The 23607-nt window shown below is 37.8% G+C and overlaps 1 protein-coding gene across 1 annotated transcript; it reads left to right on the forward strand.

The window, feature by feature from the left end:
• Positions 1–17696: 17696 nt before the first annotated feature.
• Positions 17697–20045, forward strand: LOC133815706 (uncharacterized). The gene is made up of 2 exons (XM_062248516.1): positions 17697–18362; positions 18474–20045. The coding sequence occupies exons 1-2, from the start codon at positions 17697–17699 to the stop codon at positions 20043–20045; spliced, it is 2238 nt and encodes a 745-aa protein (XP_062104500.1).
• Positions 20046–23607: the final 3562 nt, after the last annotated feature.

Below are 23607 nucleotides of genomic sequence, written 5' to 3' on the forward strand. Positions count from 1 at the left end.
GTACGCTAAGGAAAACGGGGTATGACCTGTCGCTGTTCGATAAGAAATTCTATACGACCAGAGTACTTCAGGCAGCTGTTCCGGCCATGCACCTTTAGCGTCTTCGAGCCTTTTCTTCAGGGTATCTTTAAGGGTTTTATTCACTGCTTCGACTTGCCCATTTTCTTGTGGATGCGCAACTGAAGAAAAGATTTTGACGATTCCATGCCTTTCGCAGAAGTCTGTAAATAAGTCGCTGTCAAACTGGGTGCCGTTGTCTGAGACAATCTTCCGAGGTAATCCATACTAGCAAACGATGTTCTTGATGACAAAGTCAAGGACTTTCTTTGTCGTTATGGTAGCGAATGGCTCAGCTTCAGCCCACTTGGTGAAGTAGTCAACTGCTACAACTGCATATTTCACTCCACCTTTTCCCGTTGGCAAGGACCCAATTAAATCTATCCCCCATACTGCGAAGGGCCATGGACTTTGCATCTGCTTTAACTCGTTGGGAGCTGCGCGTGGAATTTTGGAAAATCTCTGACACTTATCACATTTTCGCACAAACTCCATTGAGTCTTCATTCATAGTTTGCCAGAAATAACCCTGCCTCATAATTTTCTTCGATAAGCTCTGCCCCCCAGCGTGGTCCCCACAGAAGCCTTCATGTACTTCTTTCATAAGCTCTTTAGCCTTTTATGGTGTAATGCATCTGAGCAGTGGCATGGAGTATCCTCTCTGGTACAAAATACCATCGACCAATATGTACCTAGCAGCCTGTCTCTGAAGAGTCCTGGCTTTGTTTCTATCTACTGGTAGTACACCATTTGTAAGATACTCCAAGTACGGTGCCATCCATGTATCTTCTATCCGAATTTCCATACTGGTTTCGTCTACTCGTACGCTCGGCTCACGTAGCCGTTCCACTGGCACTATATTTAAAGTGTCAGCATCTTTCACACTCGCGAGTTTGGCTAAGGCGTCTGCGTTTGAATTTTGATCTCGAGGTATTTGCTGGAGGGTATACTTCTCGAATTGTGCCAACAGATCTTTGGTTTTGTTTAAATAGGCCACCATCTTCAGGCCACGTGCTTGATACTCCCCTAAGACTTGATTCACTACTAGCTGTGAATCACTATAAATATCCAGCACTTTTATACTCATGTCTTTGGCCAATCTTTGCCCAGCGAGGAGTGCTTCATACTCGGCTTCATTGTTTGATGCAGTGAAATCAAACCTAATGGCACAGTGAAATCGATGCCCCTCTTGCATTATCAATATTACTCCTGCTCCTGCGTGAGATTCATTGGACGATCCGTTCGTGAATAACTTCCATGGAGTAGCTTCAACTTGGGGCTCAGGCGCACTAGGTTCTTCGCACTGCTCGTTGTCTGGGAGCTCAGTGAATTCAGCAATAAGATCGGCTAAGAATTGTCTCTTTACTGCTGCTCGTGGTGAATATGCTATATCAAATTGCCCGAGTTCAACTACTCATTTTAACAAACATCCAGCAGCCTCTGGTTTTTGTAGAACTTGCCGAAGGGGCTGGTCAGTTAAAACCGTGATGGGATGGGCTTGGAAGTAAGGGTGTAACTTCCTTGAGGCCAAGATTAAGCAATAGGCTAATCTTTCTATGGGGGGATACCTCAATTTGGCACCGATTAACCTCTTACTAACATAATAGACTGGCTTTTGTACTCCTTCTTCTCGTACTAGCACCGCACTAGCAGCATATTCAGTGATTGCCAGGTAAATGAACAAAGTTTCTCCCTCTATAGGTTTTGATAAAACAGGTGGCTGTGCCATGCGGGCTTTTAAGGCTTGGAAAGCCTATTCGCAGTCTCCAGTCCATTCGAACTTCTTGTTGCCTCTAAGTAGATTGAAGAAAGGGACGCATTTATCCGTCAACTTTGAAATCAATCTACTGAGTGCGGCAATCCTTCCAGTTAAACTTTGCACATCTTTTATTTTCACCGATGATTTCATGTCGATCAGGGCTTTGATCTTTTCGGGGTTGGCCTTGATTCCTCTTGAATTAACAATGAACCCCAAAAATTTCCCTGATCCTACACCAAAGGAACATTTGAGAGGATTTAGCTTCATTTGATATTTATTCAAAACATTGAAACACTCATGTAAATCCTTCACATGTCCTTCTGCCTTTTTTGACTTTACCAGCATGTCGTCCACATACACCTCCATGTTTACTCCGATTAACTCCCTAAACATGCGATTAACCAATCGCTGGTAAGTCGCACTAGCGTTTTTCAGTCCGAAGGGGATTACTTTATAACAGTATAACCCTGTATTGGTCCGAAAGCTAGTGTGATCCTCGTCAAGGGGATGCATACTGATCTGATTGTATCCCGAGTATGCATCCATGAAAGAGATGATCTCATGTCCTGCAGTTGCATCGACCAACTGGTCGATCCTTGGGAGTGGGAAGCAATCTTTTGGGCAGGCTTTATTAAGGTCTGTGAAATCCACGTAGGTTCGCCACTTGCCGTTAGGCTTGGGAACCAATACTGGATTAGAGACCCAAGATGGATAAAACGCCACCCTGATGAACCCATTCTCCTTCATTCTTTCAACTTCTTCTTTTAAGGCTTTCGATCTATCCTTATCGAGCAGCCTTCTTTTCTGTTGCACGGGTGGAAAACTCTTGTCTACGTTCAGGACATGGCTGATAACTTCAGGATCTATCCCAGCCATGCCTTTATGTGACCAGGCGAAAACTTCCTGGTTCTTTCGCAAAAATTCCACTAGTACGTGCTTCGTTGTTGCTTCTATATTTTTCCTGACCTTTACAACTCTGGTCGGGTCTCTTTCGTCAAGTTAGACCTCTTCAAGGTCCTCGACGGGTCCAACATCTTCTTCAAAATCCCCAAAGTGAGGATCTAAATCCCTATCCTCACTTTGGGCAACACCCTATTTGGTGACTCCATCACCGGATTGGGCTTGTGTATCAATAGCCATCTGCAACCTATCTGGGGGAGTGCTCTTTGACGTTCCTTTCTTTGCCTTTGTGATTGAGGCATTATAGCACTCTATTGCTTCTCTCTAATTTCCCAACACGCCTCCTACCCCTGCATCTGTCGGGAATTTCATGGCCAAGTGCCATACTGAGGTGACGGCCCGAAGATCAACCAGTATGGGCCTTCCAATGACAGCATTGTACGCCGAAGGACAATCGACTACTATGAAAGTAGGGAGTAATGTCCTAGTAGCAGGCGCTGTACCTGCTGTTACTGGAAGTCTGATTGACCCCGTTAGGGCGAGTCCCTCACCTGAGAAGCCGTAAATTGTTTGGTTGCAGGGCTCCAAGTCCTTAACGGACAACTTCATGCGTTCCACGAAGACTTGTACAAGATGTTTATTGAACTTCCTGTATCGACTAGCACTCTCTTCACCATCATGTTGGCAATTTGAACATCCACGACCAGCGGATCAGAATGCGGGAACCGGACATGATGGGCGTCTCTATCAGAGAAGGTTATTTCACCTTCCTCTGACCGAGCCTTCTTTAATGCCCGGTCCTCCAAAGTCATCATCTCGATGTCCTGGTCGTGGCGTAGGGTCTGAGCATATCGTTCCCTTGCCTTTCCACTGTTCCCTGCAAGGTGCGGGCCTCCACAGATAGTGAGCAAAGTCCCTGCTACGGGATCAGGCTGCAAAGGTGGCGAGCGCTGGTGCGCAGGCGCCTGCTCGTTGCCACTTGGAGCCTTTCGTTGGGAATTTCCCGAGACCCGTACGTATCTTCTCAAGTGTCCTTTTCTGATAAGGAACTCAATTTCATCCTTTAGCTGGTTGCATTCGTTTGTATCATGTCCGTAGTAGTTATGATTACGACAGAACTTGGTAGTATATCTCTTCGAAATGTCTTTTCGGATGGGAGCGGGTCTTTTGTAAGGCACACTAGAACTCGTAGCCTGATACACCTCTCCCCGAGACTCGATAAGGGCAATGTAGTTAGTGAACCGCGGCTCATAACGATTGCCCTTGGCGCATTTATTTTCAGAGGTGGAAGGCTCATTATGCGGTCGTTTCCCCCCATTCTTGCCATTGCCATTCCCATTGCCTTTGCCGTTGCTGTTTGGTTTTGACCCATTGGCGGCTTTGGCGGGCTCGGCAGTCCCCTTATCCTTGCCTGGGGGCTTCCCTTCACTGGCGATGGCATCCTCGAGCTTGATGTAGCAATCAGCTCGATCCAAAAACTCTTGAGTAGTCTTAACTCCATGCTTTCTGAGGCTACTCCATAAAGGCGTACGACGCCTAACTCCTGCAGTTAGGGCCATCATCTTGCCCTCATCTCCCACTGTCTTAGCTCCAGCTGTTGCTCATATGAAGCGCTGGACATAATCCTTCAGTGGCTCTCCTTCTTGCTGGCGTATTTCCACCAGCTGATTCGCCTCAGTTAGGTGCACACGACCCGCATAGAATTTTCTATAAAATTCATTTACGAACATCTCCCAAGAAACAATACTTGCAGGAGGGAATTTGAAAAATCACTCCTGTGCAGCATCAGAAAATGTTGCAGGAAAGATCTTGCACCGAGTGTCTTCGGACACTTTCTGAATGTCCATTTGTATCTCAAACTTGTTGACATGAGATACCGGGTCACCATACCCATCAAAGTTTGGAAGCGTGGGCATCTTAAACTTGCTAGGAGTTTTTGCCATAGCTATCCTTTGAACGAAAGGAGTGCCTCTTCTCCAATCGTACTCGATATGAGACGTCCTTCCCACAACCAGCTGTTGTACTGCCTGGTTCAAGGCGTCTATTTGGGCTTGCACGGTGGCAGGAATCGCCGGGGCCTCTTCTGCTGGGGGAATGTACTCATCATGCCGTTCCCAACAGTCGTTGAGTACATCTCTTAAGTTTTCATCTCTTCGCCGCTGCTCGCTTGCTTCGAGCCGGTTAAAGACGTTATTTTGTCTGGGCTGCCCCCCAGCGTTACGTCTCTCAGGTTGGTCTTCCCTAGGTGGCGGGCTTCTGCCCCCACCTCTCTCTTCATTTCTCCGACCGGCATTCCCTCTGCCTGAGTTGGCCTCATTGTAACCATGCCCATCTTTGAATCTCGATTGGCTATGGTGGGATCTGCTGTCCCCTCGGTTGACTCCTCGGGCTGGAACTTCCCGAGCGTTAGAGGGTAGCCTGCGTTGGTCGGTAGGTCCCCGTGCATTGTCATGCTGTGGGGGGCCCCGGACCGCAGAGCTTATCTCTGAGTTCCTTTTGTTACCAGAAGGACGCTGCCCTCTGCTCGGTGGGTTCGGCTCTTCACCCCTATGGCGTCTAGGACTGCGGGGTTGCTGCCCGACCTTATTCTACCTTGACCGCGGGGGATTGCCTTGACTAGCCTGGGATGGAGGTTGCGCTGCAGGATCCCTTAGCAGGACATCATCCTAAGGCATTGGTGGCTGCTCGGGCCTTTGGGGGCTCGACGGCTGGATTGGCAGGCTAGGATTTGGACCCCTTTGGGGCGGCCCATTTGTGGGTTGATCAGGCTGTGAGGCAGGTGCAGCCTGATTCCTAGCCAGTTGCAGGGCTGCTTCGAGGGCTGCCATGGCCTCCCTCTGACGATGGTCCATCTCCGCCTGTCTTTCACTTAGTTCCTTGCGCTGTCGCTCAATCTCTTGTTGCTGCTGCGCCATGATCTCTGTAGCACTTTCTTGGCTGGCTCTCAGATTGGCCAGTTCATCCTGCAATACCCCCAGGGTATTTCTCAGCATCTCGGAATCCATTTCTTCCTCATCAAATTCCAACTGTGGCTCATTTTCAGCCACGTTTGGAGGAGGAGGCGGTTGAGATAGTGCCGCGCTAGCCGCTTGTCCAGTCTTCTTTGTTGTTTTCGCCATTACTGTTTCAACAACTTCGTATCAAGCTCTCAATGAAAGCACTAGAATGTTGACCCTGATTTTAGTCAACTGACACAGAGTCAAAATGCTTGATGTGGGCCGGTGTGTTGGAATGAGTATAATGACAAAAACAGTAAAGAACACAAGAATTTATAGTGGTTCGGCCCCAGAAACTGGTAATGACCTACGTCCACTTAAGCTATTATTGATATGAGATCTCAAAGGAGTGATCAGAGAATTAAGGGTTCAATGAGTTTCACCAACCTCAGAGGAATAAACAATACAATCGTAGTCTAATAGCTCTAATTCTCTCGTGAGTGTATAATCTCAATTAAACAAAAGCCAAAAGTCCCATTCCTTGCCCTATCTTTCTCTATTTATAGGCTCAAGGAGGATTACATGAATCAGTTACAGATATTCTCTCCTAAATAATCGGATACTCAGGAAATCATGGGAGACAATCTCGGATATGATCATAACTGCATAATATTTTCTCCAAATATATCGAGTATACGACCAAGCTGGTTGTACATAACGTTCAAGCGTTGCGCCATGGACATCTTTTTGGTCGATGGTCGAACAAGTCTTCTGCCAGGTGTCAACCACGTGTTGAAAATGCTTAACACATCACCCATACCTGCTTTTTGGATAACACACCCGAACCCGTGTACCCTTAATTTCAAAATCCAAATTCGAACCCGACCTGAACCATGTCGGGTTCGGATCGAATTCACCCGAATTTGATGGGTTTGCAAAAATTTGGGTTTAGTCGGGTCGGGTTTGCGGGTTTTTTGGGTCAAATGTTCACCCCTAATGATAATGGACTTGTGATACTAATTCTCTCTCTCTCTTCTCTCTCTTCTATGCAACTTAAATTTTTTTTTCCAACCACACCGCCAATCGTTTTGGCTCAAGAGTGTGGTACCATTGTGACCAACTCTTCAAGTTGATCATTTTTATATGTGGGAAAAATATGTTTTTTTCGCCGTCGCTAGAGAAGATGAACAAAAATAAAAAGTAGCCTTTTAGCTTATTTTATATTTGGTTAACCAAAAAGTTTTTTTCTGCTTTGTTTATATAAAAAAACCAAATGTGTTGTATTTAAAAAGTAACTATGTAGTTGCTTTTTAATTTGGTTAAATAAAAAACCAAAATGTGTATTTTTTATTACAATTCAAAAGTAACTTCTAAGTTTCTTTTATGTTTAATTAATAAAAGAAACACTATTATTTACATGTAAATTACATTAGTGACTAAAAAATGAATTAAAACTTTTCATTAAAAAAAGTTACCATATAGTATACTAAAAGTAACTTTTGATGATAAACTATATATTAATTTGTTATACTTTATTGTATCTCATTATTTCCTAGAACAAGTTTGATGGTAACTTATAAGTATCTTAAATAATAGGACACTATAATATAACCTAAAAAAAATAATCAATATTTTAAGATAAAAAAGTTCCAACAAATAAATTTTGGAGATAACCAAAATCTATATGAAATAATATGCTCTAAAAATAATTTTTTTATGAAAAAGTAACCAATTGGTAACTTATCTCCATTATAAGTAACCCAAATGTTACTTTTGAAAAAGAAAAAAAAGGGAAATTCGGGATGTTGGGAATGTTTCCAATTCAGGTATATTATTTTTGAAATCCGATATTTTTTTGATGACGTGACAATGTATTTTGTAAATAAAAGTTTGTAGATGATTTTTGTAATTATTTAATATTATATGCATATAATTGTAAATATCCAATATCCATTTTCTTTACCACAACAGTTCTTTTTGTAAGTGTAATTAATCTTGTTTGTTTAGTTCATTAGAATGGGTTACTAATATATCCATCTACTGTGATCTAATTTTCTTACCAATGTATCTCAATCTACACTTCAGTGATTTTGGTCCCACAATTATTGAAATACCAATTATAAACAATTCATTAGTAATAAGTGAACTTAACTTGAGAATAAAAAATTGCTGCTATTTCTTTTGTGGAATGTATGTCTTGATTCTTTCCTTTGGGTGTGTCCCTTTGTAATTTTGTTTTGCTTTAATTAGGTTGGTTTGATTCTCTGATCTGGTTTTTGTTTTGTTGGGTGTGTCCCTTTGTAATTTGTTTTGCTGTAACTAGGTGGTTTGATTCCTTGATTTTGTTATTGTTTGTTGGGTGTTTCACTTTGTAGTGTTGTTTTGCTTTGATTAGGTGCTTTGATTCTCTGTTTTTGTTTCTGTTCAGTTGAGTTTTTGTGTGCTATGATTAGGATTTTCTTGAGATTTCATAAAAAAGAATATTTTTTTAAAAAAAAAAATCTGAAATTTTCCAAGTAAAATCGTTAAATTTGCCAAAATCTATATAAAATAATATGCTCTAAAAATATTTTTTTTTTGTGAAAAAATAACCAATTGGTAGCTTATCTCCATTATAAATTATCAAAATGTTACTTTTGAAAACACAGAAAAATGAGAAATTCAGGATTACAGAAATGTTTCCAATTCAAGTATATTAATTTTTAAATTCGATATTTTTTGAAGACGTGACAATGTATTTTTGTAAATAAAATTTTGTTGGTGATTTTTATAATTAGTTATGTTATATGCATATAATTGTAAAGATCCATTTTTTTTTACCACAACAGTTCTTTTTGTAAGTGGAATTAATCTTGTTTGTTTAGTTTATTAGAATAGGAGTTTGATACAAAATGACTTTTAATGCTGTGTAAAAATAAGTAAATGTCCGTATTTTTAATTTTATAGTAAAATAGTCTAACTACTTTTTTAATATTACATATTGCAAAATATATTTTTTAGTAAATTACTATTTTATTTTAAATATTTTAATATTATCCATACCCCCTTTACCAAAAAAATATAAAAATTTGTTAAGTAAAATCATTAATTTACAAATGAAGACCTCACTTTGCTGAGGAGTTCCTCACAGTGGTGGAGTGAGATGCATTCATTCCCTCATCTCTTCAGAATTTTTTTTAGGAAGAATTAATTACTACAAACGGCCTATATAAGACTTTCCTTTCTAAAAAAAAATGCAATAATTTCTGTTTTCAGAATATGCACCTAAATATCACGACATAGTTTAGTCTAACCAATTGCAAACTAGTTAAGCTTAATCAATTACATTTATCAAAATTGATACTCGATATTTTTAAAAAATAGTGTAATATTTGGGTGCATATTTTATCATTACTATAAAAAATAGATAATTACTAAAGGACACCACTGATACTCAACACTATAAAAATGTATCATACACAAATAATATAAATAGAATTTAATCCCTTTTAATTTAATTTTTTTTTACTATTCTAATTCTTCCTTTCGTCGACTTTGTTATATTATAATTCCAAAAAAAATCTTCAAAATAAAGTGAAATTCAATATCCAAAATTTCAATTCTATCTTTTCAAAATGAGACTTGGATTGATTAGCATAGAGGACACGTGTCTCTCTTTTAGTCTGAAGGACCAGAAAACGAGACAGCAACTTGGGATAGGACGAATTTTCCAAGTCCAACCCAATAAAACTAGAGTGTTGCTATCAAATATCTTATGATGCCCAATATCATATGAAGTGATACTCTATGATTAGTTAGTGATACCTTATAATACTTATTAAATTCAAATAAGTGAGACCTAATATTAGATTGCACTAATAGCTGTATGCCACCTACTTGTGGTGTTGAACACCAGTGGTACCCTTTAGCAATTCTCATAAAATTATGGCTTTGCTTTAATTTTGTTTTAAGGATTGTTTAGATCTGATTTCTCTTTAGATTTTAGGTTTTAGAGATTTATATACATATATTAGAAATTATATTTTAGGTTTTTTTTTATATATTTTTGATTAATTTTAAACTAGTTATATTTTTAATAGATATTTGTAGTAAAAATATCCAAATTATTACGTTTATAGCACTTATGTACCCAACTTATTTTTTTGGCGTCAAACGCACATTTCGTTTAAGTTTTGGTATAGTTTGGTGCAACTATTTATTTTGTTGTTAAGTCTACCTACGTAGCGTCAAATTTGCTTATAACTTGTGTACTTTTGGCGCAAATATATTTTAAATTGGGTACTTTCACCGCTAATATCCGTTTAATTAGGTACTTTCGTCTATGTGTCGCAGACGTACTTAATGGTGGGAACAAACGACAGTCCAAACTACACCAAAACATAGATGGAATGTACTTTCACCACAAATAATAAGTTAGGAATTTAAGTGCTACAAACGTAATAACTTTGATATTTTTGCTACAAATATCCATACTTTTAAAGTATATTTTTAACAACCTTTAAAATATATAATAAATAAATTATTTTTACTCTAATTAGATGCTGCCACCCGGTCATTGGGATAAGTTAACATCAGATGACCTATGAAAATACTTAAATGGTAACAAATATGATTTATATTGTAAAAAGTGACTAAAGCGCAACATTTTAAACTATTTATTGACTTTATATGTAACGCCCTGGATAGCCAAGACCGCTACACTGTGTGTTTATTAAGTGCCAGACTTGCTAATCAAGTCATTTAGTTAAAATTGTGTTACTGAAACTGTAAGGAACTAGGGTTTAAGATGGTTTGGTCTCAAAAGCCACATTTTCATTAAGAAACGTTATCCCTTACACGAGATCCCAAAAAGATATAGGTTTTAAGATCGTTTACAAAAGACACAAAGTTTATACACAATATCATGCCATACTAAGGCAAAACAGACAATTAGGTAATCCCTGTCCTGATCCACTCCTCGACCATGGTGATCGAGCAGCTGGCTATGTACATTCCACCTCAGAGCTTTCCACCTCAGGCTTGGTCCAATCTGCCCTTGCCTTTACCTGCACCACGTAGCACCCGTGAGCCAAGGCCCAGCAAGAAAACACAACAACAGAGCATAAGCAATCAACAGACAAATCCATACCCCACATAGCATCACAAGTTCTCAAACGTGTAATCATTCAACATGACCAAGTATTCAACATACTAAGCATATCAATTCATATCACTTATCACTGCACAAATGATAACCAGGGCTAGCGCTCTCAGGCTGCTCCCTCCGTTATCCAACTGGCTCCGGCCTGCTTAAGCCGAGCTCAGTGAACATTCTCGGCTACCAGTGGCCAAGCTGCGCCCTGTGCGCAAATACTATGTACGACACTCTTAGGCCGCTTTACATGTCCCATGGCATAATACCATCATTGACACAATACAATTCTCGGGAGCACTTAGTCCCATCACAAACATATAATCGGGTGCAGTTTTCTTACCTTTCAATTTACTAGCTTTGATCCCTCGACTCCTTGAACACGATCCCCCTCGAGCCCTAGCGCTCACCTAAACACAATCATGGGCCTGCGTCATCATCAACCCTCAAGTTCAAAACCTAGCCTCGGGGCCAATCCCGAGCCCCCAGGAGGTCCTAGTTCCACCAAACAAGGTGGTGGAATCAAACCCCAAACCTTAGGTCAAAAACCCTTGCAAACAACCCTAAAATCCCCTTCAGAAAGCAGGGTAGCGCTACAGGGCTCATGGGAGGGCGCTACAGCGCTACAAACAGAAGCCAAAATCCCCTTAGCATTATGGCCTAGCGCTACTGCGCCCAAAGGCTAGCGCTGTAGCGCTAGTCACAGACAGACCACCACCAATTTTTCTTTTCTGCGATTTTCTTGAACCAACCTCAACCAAAACTCTTCCAACTCCTTCCCAAACTCAAAAACAACCTTATGACCATACTCCACTCATCCTAAGCATCCCAAATACCTAGAACTCAGGCACATGCATCCACAAACTCAGAATTCACCATAGCCACTCTTAAACACTAAAACTCAGTAGAAACCAATTGAACAACAAAGTTAGAGTTTAGACTTTATACCTTTGATAGGATTTCGACCACAAGCTATCTCTAGACCCCCTTGGCTTGCTTCTCCTTAACCTTTGCCCTGAATTTCCCCAAAGTTCCCCATCAAACTCAACTTATACACCATAGTTCAGAAACCAAACCAACAACTGAAGAAATTACAGAACCTTACCTCAAATGATGGCTTAACCTTGCTAAACCTTTGTCAATTCCCCACACTTAACTTAGAATCCTTGATGCTTAGTTTATCCCAGCTCTCCTCTGAGCTTTACTCCAGAAATCCTCAAGAAACAGGTGAAGAAAACATGAACCGACCTAGAGAACTCTCTCTGTTTTCCCTCCTTTCTTTTCCCTTCCTTTTCTTTCTTTTTCAGACTTGTAAATTATTCTACAAATCCCACTAACATAAAGCCTCAGCATATCTATTCCTTACATGCCAAATGACCCTAATGCCCTCCCCTTTATTTCTAAACCTTTAGTCTACTTAAGGGCATTTTAGTCATTTTACCCAATTCCCGCTAACTCCTCGAGTGTCTCTAATATTTCCCGCTTAATTCCCGATACCTAATTAACCACCAATAATATTCCTCAATGTCAAAATAGACTCCAATATATTAGCTAAATTCCCATTTATACCCCTAAGCTCACCCCGAGCCGGGTATAAATCCCCGCCATGACTTTTTCCGCTACTTTGCTCACTAGGATCGTCTCGAGTCACATATCTCAGATATATCCACATAATAATGTGGTCTCGACAATTATCACATATATCAAAGCAGTTATGCCCATAATGGCCAAAATTACGATTATGCCCTTCTAACCTAATCAGGGTCTGCATGCATACTAATACACATAGTCATGCATCTCAAATATTCAAATAGTCATATAACATGCTTTAATTCATAATCATGCATCTTAATCATTAAATTCACACATAATTCCCATTATGCCCTCCAGGCACACTAATCAAGGCCCTTAAGCCTTATTAGCGAATTTGGGTCGTTACATTATACGTAAATTTTCTTAATCACTATTATTTTTAGGGATTTTTACATTAGTCATTAAATTATTTACATGTAAATTACATTAATGACTAAAAATGAATTAAAATTTTTCATTAAAAAATATTACCATATAGTATACTAAAAGTAACTTTTGATGATAAACTATATATTAATTTATTATACTTTATTGTATCTCATTATTTCCTAAAAAAAATTTGAAGGTAACATAAAAATATCTTAAATAATAGGACACTGTAATATAACCTTGTACGCCCTAAATATCCGCGCACTATTGGCGAGCTGAAAAATGGCATAATTCGATCCGCCACGTGTAAATCGTCCACCCGGAGCTGTTGTTACGGGCTTCCGTCTGTCCAGCCCGAGCTGATTAGAGAGTTAACAGTTTACTCGAAGGCAGCGGGTCGTCTGGGAATGAGTCTTGAATCGGTGTTTCTACCTCGCTGTCAATGCTTGTTTCCAGCCGCGACAAGTGATCAGCCACTTGGTTCTCGGTGCCCTTGCAGTCGCGGATTTCAAGATCAAATTCTTGCAGCAATAATACCCAGCGAATTAGTCTTGGTTTGGAATCTTTCTTGGCTATTAGGTACTTAATTGCTGAATGGTCAGTGTACACTATCACCTTTGTGCCCACTAGATAAGATCTGAATTTTTCAAATGCGAAAATAACAGCCAGCAGCTCATTTTCAGTAGTGGAGTAATTAATTTGAGCATCAATCAACGTCTTACTGGCATAATAAATTGAGTGAAAAATCTTTCCTCTTCACTGCCCAAGGACTGCCCCAATAGCGAAATCACTCGCGTCACACATGAGTTCAAAATGTAAAGAGCAATCGGGAGCTACGATCACTGGAGCAGTTACTAGAGCTGTTTTCAACTTCAAAAATGCTTCATGACACTCAGCAGTAAATTCAAACTGGCGGTTTTGTTCCAGCAGTGAACAAAGAGGCTTTGCACCTTTGAGAAATCCTTGATAAACCGCCTATAGAACCCAGCGTGTCCCAAAAAACTTCTTATCCCTTTTACAGTCGTTGGTGGTGGTAATTTTTCAATTACTTCCAGCTTCGCTTTATCTACCTTAATTCCTTTTTTAGATACTTTATGACCCAACACTATGCCCTCTTTCACCATAAAATGACATTTTTCCCAGTTGAGGACTAAGTGGGTTTCTTCACACCTTGATAAAACCTGCTCCAAATTAGACAAACAGGTATCAAAAGAATCCCCATAAACTGAAAAGTCGTCCATAAAAATTTCCAAAATACTTTCTGCCATATCGGAAAAGATCGCCATCATACACCTTTGAAAGGTGGCTGGTGCGTTGCATAAACCAAACGACATCCTTCTAAAGGCGAAAGTGCCGTAGGGGCAAGTAAATGTGGTTTTCTCCTGGTCTTCCGGGGCTATGGAAATCTGGTTATAACCTGAATAACCATCAAGAAAACAGAAAAATTCTTTCCCAGCCAAGCGGTCTAACATTTGATCAATAAACGGCAGCGAAAAATGATCCTTCCGTGTGGCTTTGTTAAGCTTCCTGTAATCCATACACACCCTCCAACCGGTCACCGTTCGAGTAGGAATCAACTCGTTGTTATCATTCGTCACCACTGTGACCCCTCCTTTTTTAGGCACACACTGCACTGGGCTTACCCACGAGCTGTCTGAAATAGGATAGACAATGTCGTAATCCAGCCACTTTATCACCTCCTTTCGAACAACTTCCTTCATAACTGGATTCAACCTCCTTTGCTGCTCAACAGAATTGCTACAACCAGACTCCAGCAGAATTTTATGCATACACAGTGTTGGGCTAATACCTTGTATATCAGCCATAGTCCAGCCGATTGCTTTCTTGTATTTCTTCAATAATTCCAACAATGAACCTTCAGCTTCAGCCTCTAAACATGAAGAAATAATTACTGGAAGTGTTTCATTGTCCCCCAAATAAGCGTATTTCAAGTGGCTGGGCAACGGCTTTAATTCTAGCTTCGGTGGTTCTTGGATGGACGGTTTTGGAGGCTTAAAGTTTCCTTCAGACATATTTAAAGACTCAGAATACTTGCTGAAATTCCTGGCTGGTTTATGTGACTCTACCCAAGTAACTTGAGACTCCTCTTCACTGCTAGAATCTTCATCATCTTCAAAAATCTTCACCCCCAAATCAGCTGTGCAAATTTCCTTGTTGAAAGTTTCAGCCACAAGTGTCTCAATTACACTTAAACTAGAGCATTCTTCAATTTCATCCAGAAACTTCATGGCTTTGAACACACTGAACGTAACTTGCTGATCATTCACCCTCATAGTGAGTTCACCATTTTGTACATCGATTAATGTTCGACCCGTAGCAAGAAACGGCCGTCCCAAAATAATTGGTACTTCGCGATCTGCTTCATAATCCAAAATAATGAAATCGGCTGGGAATATAAATTTGTCCACCTGTACTAACACATCCTCAATTTTCCCTTCCGGATGGGCCATGGATCTATCTGCCAGCTGCAATGTCACCGTTGTAGGCCGTGCTTCACCAATACCAAGTTTCTTAAAAATAGACATCGGCATGAGATTAATACTTGTGCCCAAGTCGCACAATGCCCTTCCTACATCTCGTCCCCCAATAGAACATGGGATCATAAAACTACCAGGATCCTTCAATTTCGGAGGGATTTTACTCTTCAACATGGCACTACAACCTTCTGTGAGAGCAACAGTTTCGAACTCTCCCAGTCTCCTTTTTTTCGTCAAAATATCTTTTAGAAACTTGACGTAATTTGGCATTTGCTCCAATGCTTCCACTAAGGGAATATTGATATGGAGTTGTTTCAGTACATCCAGAAACTTCCTGAACTGCCCATCTTGCTGCTGTTTTCTAAAACGCTGAGGAAATGGTGGGGGCGGCTTGTGCAAAGTCTTTACTGGAATAGATTGCTGACCCGATGCTGTATCAACTGGGCCAGTTTCAATAACTTCACTTGCTGATTTTTGACTAGATTCTCCCTCTGTTTGGATTGAAGTGGGCTCCCTACTGCCCTTTGTTTTCTCCTCATCATTTTCCAGAATTTTTCCACTTCGTAAATTATTTTCCTTGCAATGTTCCTTACCATCTCTCCTCGGATTCTCTGTGTCACTAGGCAAGGAACCTTGGGGCCTATTCTTCAGATCATTGGCTAATTGCCCCAACTGCATTTCTAGATTACGAAGGGATGCTGCCTGACTTTGAATAACTGCATCATTCTTTGCCATATAGTCCCTCATTAGACTCTCCAAAGAGTTGGATTGAGAGCCTTGAGGGTGTTGCGGTTGTTGAGCCCGTGGCTGTTGAGAAAAACCTGGCGGATATGCTTGCTTCCCTTGTGTAGACGCTCCGTTGGAACTTGCTCCTTGACCCCCCCAAGACAGATTCGGATGCTGCCTCCAAGCTGGATTATACGAATTTGAGTATGGGCTATTGTTGCGGTTGTAATTCTGGTTACCCACATAACAAATTGCAGCTGGGTTGGAAGGGCAGTTTTCAAACATATGCCCATCTCCACAATACACACAGGAAATGTCTCCACTTTGAATAGTGGCAGCTGGCTGAATGTTGAAGGTTTTGAGCTAAATAACCTTAAAAAGTTTTTATCTTAGCTATGTAACCTTCATTTTTCAAAATTTAGCTACACTAACCTCCTCCTTTAATGAAACTTTTATATTCCAATAATGTCCTTTTATTTTATATATTTTTTAATTAAAATAATAAAAAATCAGATTTGAAAAAAAAATTAAAAAACAAAAACATATTCAGCCCCCCATCATTCCTCCATCCACCATTTTTTCTTCATAATCTCTTCAAATCCTATCAAATCTCTCCAAATGTATAGAAAGATTATTTTGTGACACAATTACATACTGATTTCAGTGACATTGTTGTCTATCAAGTGATTACATTAAGGTAAGTAAATGAGAAACCCTAATTTTTTAATTTTTGATTTGAATGTAAAAACAAAGAAAGTTGTATTTTTTTTGCTTAGATGTTTAATTTTTCATATATATGTGGTAAAAATAACAATAAAAGTACCTTGTTAGCCATATAATAACCATTTTGTGGTTTTTGAGTTGAAAATGGCGTTTTTCGAAATGAAACTCGTGAAGAAGATGAAACGCAGATCTCGACTGTGTACAGTTGAGCTCGACTGTGTTCAGTCGAGAAGATAGTTACAGTAGAGCTCGACCAAACATGGTTTAGATACTAGTAGAGCTCAACTGTTGCTCAATTATTGCTGGTTTAGATAGTAGTTGAGGTTAATTGGATTTGATCAAGATTAGTATTTTAAATTTCGAATCTTTCTTGATTTGAATGTTAGAACTAAATATTTGCATTTTGTTTGCTTACAAGTTTGTTTCTTCAGTAAAAATAACAATTAAAGTATAATGCTACTCATATCATTACCATTTTGTGGGTTTTGAGTTAAAAATAGTGATTTTGCAAAGTGAAACCCGTGAAAAAGATGATATTGCTTAGTTCTTGCCTTGGTACAATCGAGCTCAACTTGGTAGAGATGTTCGAGAAAATGGTAGAGCTCAACTATTGTTTTACTGTAGCTAGTTGAGATACTAGTAGAGCTCAACCGATCTTGGTTGATATTTATATTTGTAATCTATAAAATTGTTTCATCAACATTTTTGTCAAAAAGAGAGATTACATTCTTTGTAAAAAAAATATTAAATTCAATTTATATGTTAATTCTAGTAGTAGAGCTCAACTGTTGCTCAACTATAGTTGGTTGAGATACTAGTAGAGCTCAACTATAACTGATTGAGATATTAGTAGAGCTCAATTTTTGCTCAACTATAGTGGGTTGAGATACTAGTAGAGCCTAACTAGACTTGGTTGAGATTCATATTTTTAATTTTAAACTTATTAATTATAATTTTAACATTAAATATATTTTCTAATGTTAATAATCTATTCTCATTACAGGAATGACTCGAGTGGTAATCTATGCTCAATATGATGGGGAGTGGAAGGAAGAGCAAGGGTTGTATAAATGGTCACCAAAGAATAAGGAAGTTATATCTATCATTGTTGATGACTCCAATATTACTTTTGAGGTGTTATTGGAGAAATTGTATAAGAAGATTGGGGTGAATCAAAATGATATCGAATTGAAAATAAGTTACTTACCTATCATTGCGGGAGAAAATATGCCACCACTCATTTTACAAGGGGATGAATGTCTTGCAGCTTATCTTTTGGATTGTGGAGAGAACAATCGTAGAGTTGCACCACGTGTGGAGCTCATTAAGAGAGAAGATATATGTGACATGGAAGTTGAACGCAACATGAAAGAAAATGAACAAAGTTTAGTAGATGATTACTTTGACCGTGAATTCTACTTTGAAAATAATATTTGTGATGCTGCTTCTGCACCAGGCGAAAGTGGTGTTAATCTAGGTTGTGAACCTATGGACCTTCTTAACAAAAGGACAACATCATCATCTCCAACTCCAAATCACATTGACCCACTGAACTACTATGATTCGTTGAACCACCATGATGAACAAAATCAAGTCCCTAGTGAAGACACATTTAGTTTCCCAAATGGGTCAGATTTGGCAATTGGTCAAGAATTCAAGAACAAAGATGAGGTAAAAACTAAGTTGAACGATATTGCAATAAAGGCTTGCTTTGAGATGGAAATTAATAAATCTGCCAAGTCATTATATGTGACAAAATGCATTGACAAGTCATGCAATTAGGCAGTGCGTGCAGCAAAAGTTACCAACTCAGAGCGTTTCTCAATACGAACTTATTGTAACACTCACACTTGTTCCCTTATTAGCCGAAAAAGAAAGCATCGTCAAGCAAGTGCTGCAGTAGTTGCTAATGTCGTGAGGTCAAGTTTTGATGGTCAAAAAGAGACACCGAAGCCAAAAGCAATAATGACGATTATGCAGAACAATCACATGCCAATAACATATTGGAAAGCTTGGAAGGGGAAAAAACTTGCAAACAACCTTCTTAGAGGTTCACTTGAATTAAGTTTTCAAAATCTTCCAGCTTACTTATACATGGTTCGAAAGATGAATCCAGGTAGGATCACGCATTTGGAGGTGGATGAAGATTCTAAATTCAAATATGTTTTCCTAGCATATGGAGCATGCATCAAAGGATTTTGTTGCATGAGAAAGGTTATTGCGGTGGATGGGACTTGGTTGAAGACCAAGTACAAAGGTGTAATGCTCATTGCAACAGCACAAGATGGTAATTTTCATCAATATCCTATTGCTTGGGCTGTGGTTGATTCAGAGAATGATGCTTCATGGTCATGGTTCCTTACAAAGTTACAAGAACTTATACCAGATGATAGTGATTTAGTCTTTATTTCAGATAGAAATCAAAGCATCATCAATGGGGTGTCGAATATTTATAGGAAGTCACAACATGGGCATTGTAGGTGGCATCTGTCTCAGAATATTAAAGCACGTGTCAGAGTTAAAGGTGTCATAAAATTATTCGAAGAAACTGCCAATGCCTATAAAGTTTCCGATTTCAACAAATTCTATGATGAATTGAAGAATAGATATCCCGTAGCAGTGAAGTTTCTTGAAGAATCAAATCTCACACTTAGTAAATGGGCGAGATCTCACTTTACAGGCTGTCGATACAATATTATGACTACGAATGGTGCAGAATCTATTAATGCAGCATTGAGGGAACCTAGAGAGTACCCTATCATTGCGTTGTTGGAGGCTATGCAGGCAAAAGTCTCTGAGTGGTTCAACAATCGCCGCAATATTGTGGCATCTATCAATACAAAGTGTACACCTTTAGCTCCAAAGGCAGAGAATATTATTCGAAAAAGATTCAAGAAAGCATCGGAAATGAATGTGAAACAACTTAACCGATTTGAGTATGAGGTTACAGGTAAAGAAAATGATGCCATAATTGATTTAGGTCAAAGACAATGCTCATGTCGTGTCTTTGACCTTGATCAACTTCCATGTGTGCATGCATTAGCATCATATGAGCAAGCTGGAATAGAAGTGTATGATTTGTGCTCTAATTATTATAAGTTGGAAACTTGGGCGTTGGCTTATGTTGATACCATTTATCCAGTCCCTCAACAAGAAGATTGGGATATCAATGAAGTTGAAGTATTGCCGAAGGTATTGCCTCCAAATGTCCCAATCAAGCGTGGTAGAGCAAAATTGAAAAGAATCCCATCAGTTGGTGAGGGAAAAAAATGGATAAAAAGGTATGGTTTATGCGGGCAGCCTGGTCACTCCAAAAAAACATGCCCCTTACAAGCCACAACTTCTAAATTGTAATTGTTGATGCATATGCTTGTTTTAAATTACTATGGTTAATTTATATCATTGAATTTGAATTAGTTTAAATTTTCTTGTGTTTACTTGAGATGAACCTCAACTTCCATGAGTAGAGCTCGACCATGGATGGTCGAGCTTTGCAAAGATTGATAAATATTCCAGTATAGAACACCTGACATGAGTAGAGCTCGACCATTAATGGTCGAACTTTGTAAAGATAGATAAATATTCCAACATAGAGCTCAACTGACGTGAGTAGAGCTCGACCATGGATGGTCAACCTTTGTAAAGATAGATAAATATTCCAGCATAGAGCTCAACTGACGTGAGTAGAGCTCGACCATGGATGGTCGAGCTTTGTAAAGATAGATAAATATTCCAGCATAGAGCTTGACTGACCTCGACTGACATGAGTAGAGCTCAACTGTCAACAGTCGAGATTTAGAAAAACTAATAATAATTTCATCATAAAGCTCAACTGTCGTGAGTAGAGCTCGACTGTGTCAATATGTTTAATAAGAATAATTGAATATTAATAAATGTGACATTTAGTCTAGGAAAATTACGAAAATACAAATATTTTTATACAATAAATTTTATAAGTATATTGATAATTTTATTTATTAGTAAAAAAAATGGCATTAACATTATTGCATTTATTAGATGCGGTACTTTATCTATAATAAATAGGAGACGTGTCAATATGTTTAACAAGAATAATTGAATATTAATAAATGTGACATTTAGTCTAGGAAAATTATGAAAATATAAATATTTTATATAAGAAATTTTTTAAGTATATTGATAATTTTATTTATTAGTAAAAAAAATGGCATTAACACTATTGCATTTATTAGATGATGTACTTTATCTATAATAAATAGGAGACGTGTCAATATGTTTAACAAGAATAATTGAATATTAATAAATGTGACATTTAGTCGAGGAAAATGATGAAAATACAAATATTTTTATACAAGAAATTGATAAATGTGACATTTAGTCTAGGAAAATTATGAAAATACAAATATTTTTATACAATAAATTAATAAATGTGATATTTAGTCTAGGAAAATTATGAAAATAAAAATATTTTTATAGAAATTTTTTTATAAGTATATTGATAAATTTATTTATTAGTAAAAAAAATGGCATTAACATTATTGCATTTATTAGATGCGGTACTTTATCTATAATAAATATGAGACGTGTTAATTGAATATTAATAAATGTGACATTTAGTATAGGAAAATTATGAAAATACAAATATTTTATATAAGAAATTTTTTAAGTATATTGATAATTTTATTTATTAGTAAAAAAAATGTCATTAACACTATTGCATTTATTAGATGACATATTTTATCTATAATAAATAGGAGACGTGTCAATATGTTTAACAAGAATAATTGAATATTAACAAATGTGACATTTAGTCTAGGAAAATTATGAAAATACAAATATTTTTATACAAGAAATTTTATAAGTATATTGATAATTTTATTTATTAGTAAAAAAAATGGCATTAACATTATTGCATTTATTAGATGCGGTACTTTATCTATAATAAATATGAGACGTGTTAATATGTTTAATAAGAATAATCGAATATTAATAAATGTGACATTTAGTCTAGGAAAATTATGAAAATACAAATATTTGTATGCAAGAAATTGATAAATGTGACATTTATTCTATGAAAATTATGAAAATACAAATATTTTTATACAAGAATTTTTTTAAGTATATTGATAATTTTATTTATTAGTAAAAAAAGTGGAATTAACATTTGTATAGAGCTCGACTGTTTTGAGTAGAGCTCGACAGTACGTGGTTGAGATTTTTAGAACCTTTACAAAATGGCTCGACTGATATGAGTAGAGTTCAACTGTACATGGTTGAGACTTTTAGAACCTTTACAAAATGGCTCGACTGATATGAGTAGAGCTCGATTGTACATGGTTGAGATTTTTAGAACCTATACAAAACGGCTCGACTGATATGAGTAGAGCTCGACTGTACATGGTTGAGATTTTTAGAACCTTTACAAAATGACTCGACTGATATGAGTAGAGCTCGACTATACATGGTTGAGATTTTTAGAACCTATACAAATCGGCTCGACTGATATGAGTAGAGCTCGACTGTACATGGTTTAGATTTTTAGAACCTTTACAAAATGACTCGACTGATATGAGTAGAGCTCGACTATACATGGTCGAGTTTTGTAGAACCTTTACAGAATGACTCAACTGACATGAGTAGAGCTCAATTATACCTTGTCGAGTTTTATTATAAATATTTACAATATGACTCAACTGACATGAGTAGAACTCGACTATATATGGTCGAGATTTATCAAAATTATAATTTTGTTTACCATAGAGCTCGACTGACATGAGTAGAGCTCGACTATATCTAGTTGAGATTTCCAATACTAAAGAAGCTTCAAATTTAGAGCTCAACTGACATTAGTATATGGTTGACAAATCTAGAGAAATTCATGATGATCTTCAACTACGTATAAATTTTTTAAAACATTGTCATTCTTGAAACTATCCAAACATTTTAAAATATACAAATTACTAAAGATCCCAATCTTGACAAAAAATATCTACTGCCATCTTCATTCTGTAGAATGGTATCATGTCATCTGAAAGACGATCAAAAGTACAACCAGTCATGTCAAACTCAATGAACTTAATTGTGTACGTTGCACAATCTCCCCTGTTATAAGAAAAGTTTAAAATCAATAATAGACTTAAGATTGCAATAAATATAGACTAAGTAAGCATGTATATATAGACTTAGATAAATACACTTACCTTGAATTTTATGGAACACTAAGTAAGCGTGTATATGTCCATGGTTTGTGAAGACATTGTGCTATGTCCTCAAATTGTGAAGATACACGAAGCATAGTCGGAATCATCGTTTGGAGTGGCAACATCAAAGCTTCCATTTCTTTTGATGAGGTCGCTCCAATACTGCAGTCATAAACAATCAACTCTAATGCTTGTAAGTCTACTTTTACTGCAACCCAATGATGGTCCCTTATGTTTAAAGGCATATACAACTTTTTTGAGCCTTTCCATTTCTTTCCCAAAAAATGCGGATGATTCCCTGAAATATATTGACTTATTTCATCATCAATAATGTTAGGGTTAGAGTTGAAGTTGATGGTCACCAATTGAGTAAATTTTTCATCCAAAATGATTGCATCTTGTGGAGTCACATCTTGATACTCATGTTGTCGCTTTCTAATGCCAAACAAAGCATCATCAATGTGCTGTAAAAAATAATAATAACATTATACACGTGGAAACAAAATTAAGTCTTAGATATAAGGGATCATAAAAACATATGTCATACCTCACTAAATAGCCATTCATGGTCTTTAATAATCCACTGGAAATAGTCTATAGTTCGTAAACCAAGCCCACAATCAATACTTTTTTTACTTCTTAAATGTTCATCAAACATCTTTTGTTTTTCAGGATTAATCTCCCTTGAAGGATCAAACTGGATATGATCTTCTCGTCGCAATCTAGTCCGACGAAAA

The sequence above is a fragment of the Humulus lupulus genome, chromosome 2 (assembly GCF_963169125.1).
Source record: "Humulus lupulus chromosome 2, drHumLupu1.1, whole genome shotgun sequence".
Classification (NCBI taxonomy): Eukaryota; Viridiplantae; Streptophyta; class Magnoliopsida; order Rosales; family Cannabaceae; genus Humulus; species Humulus lupulus.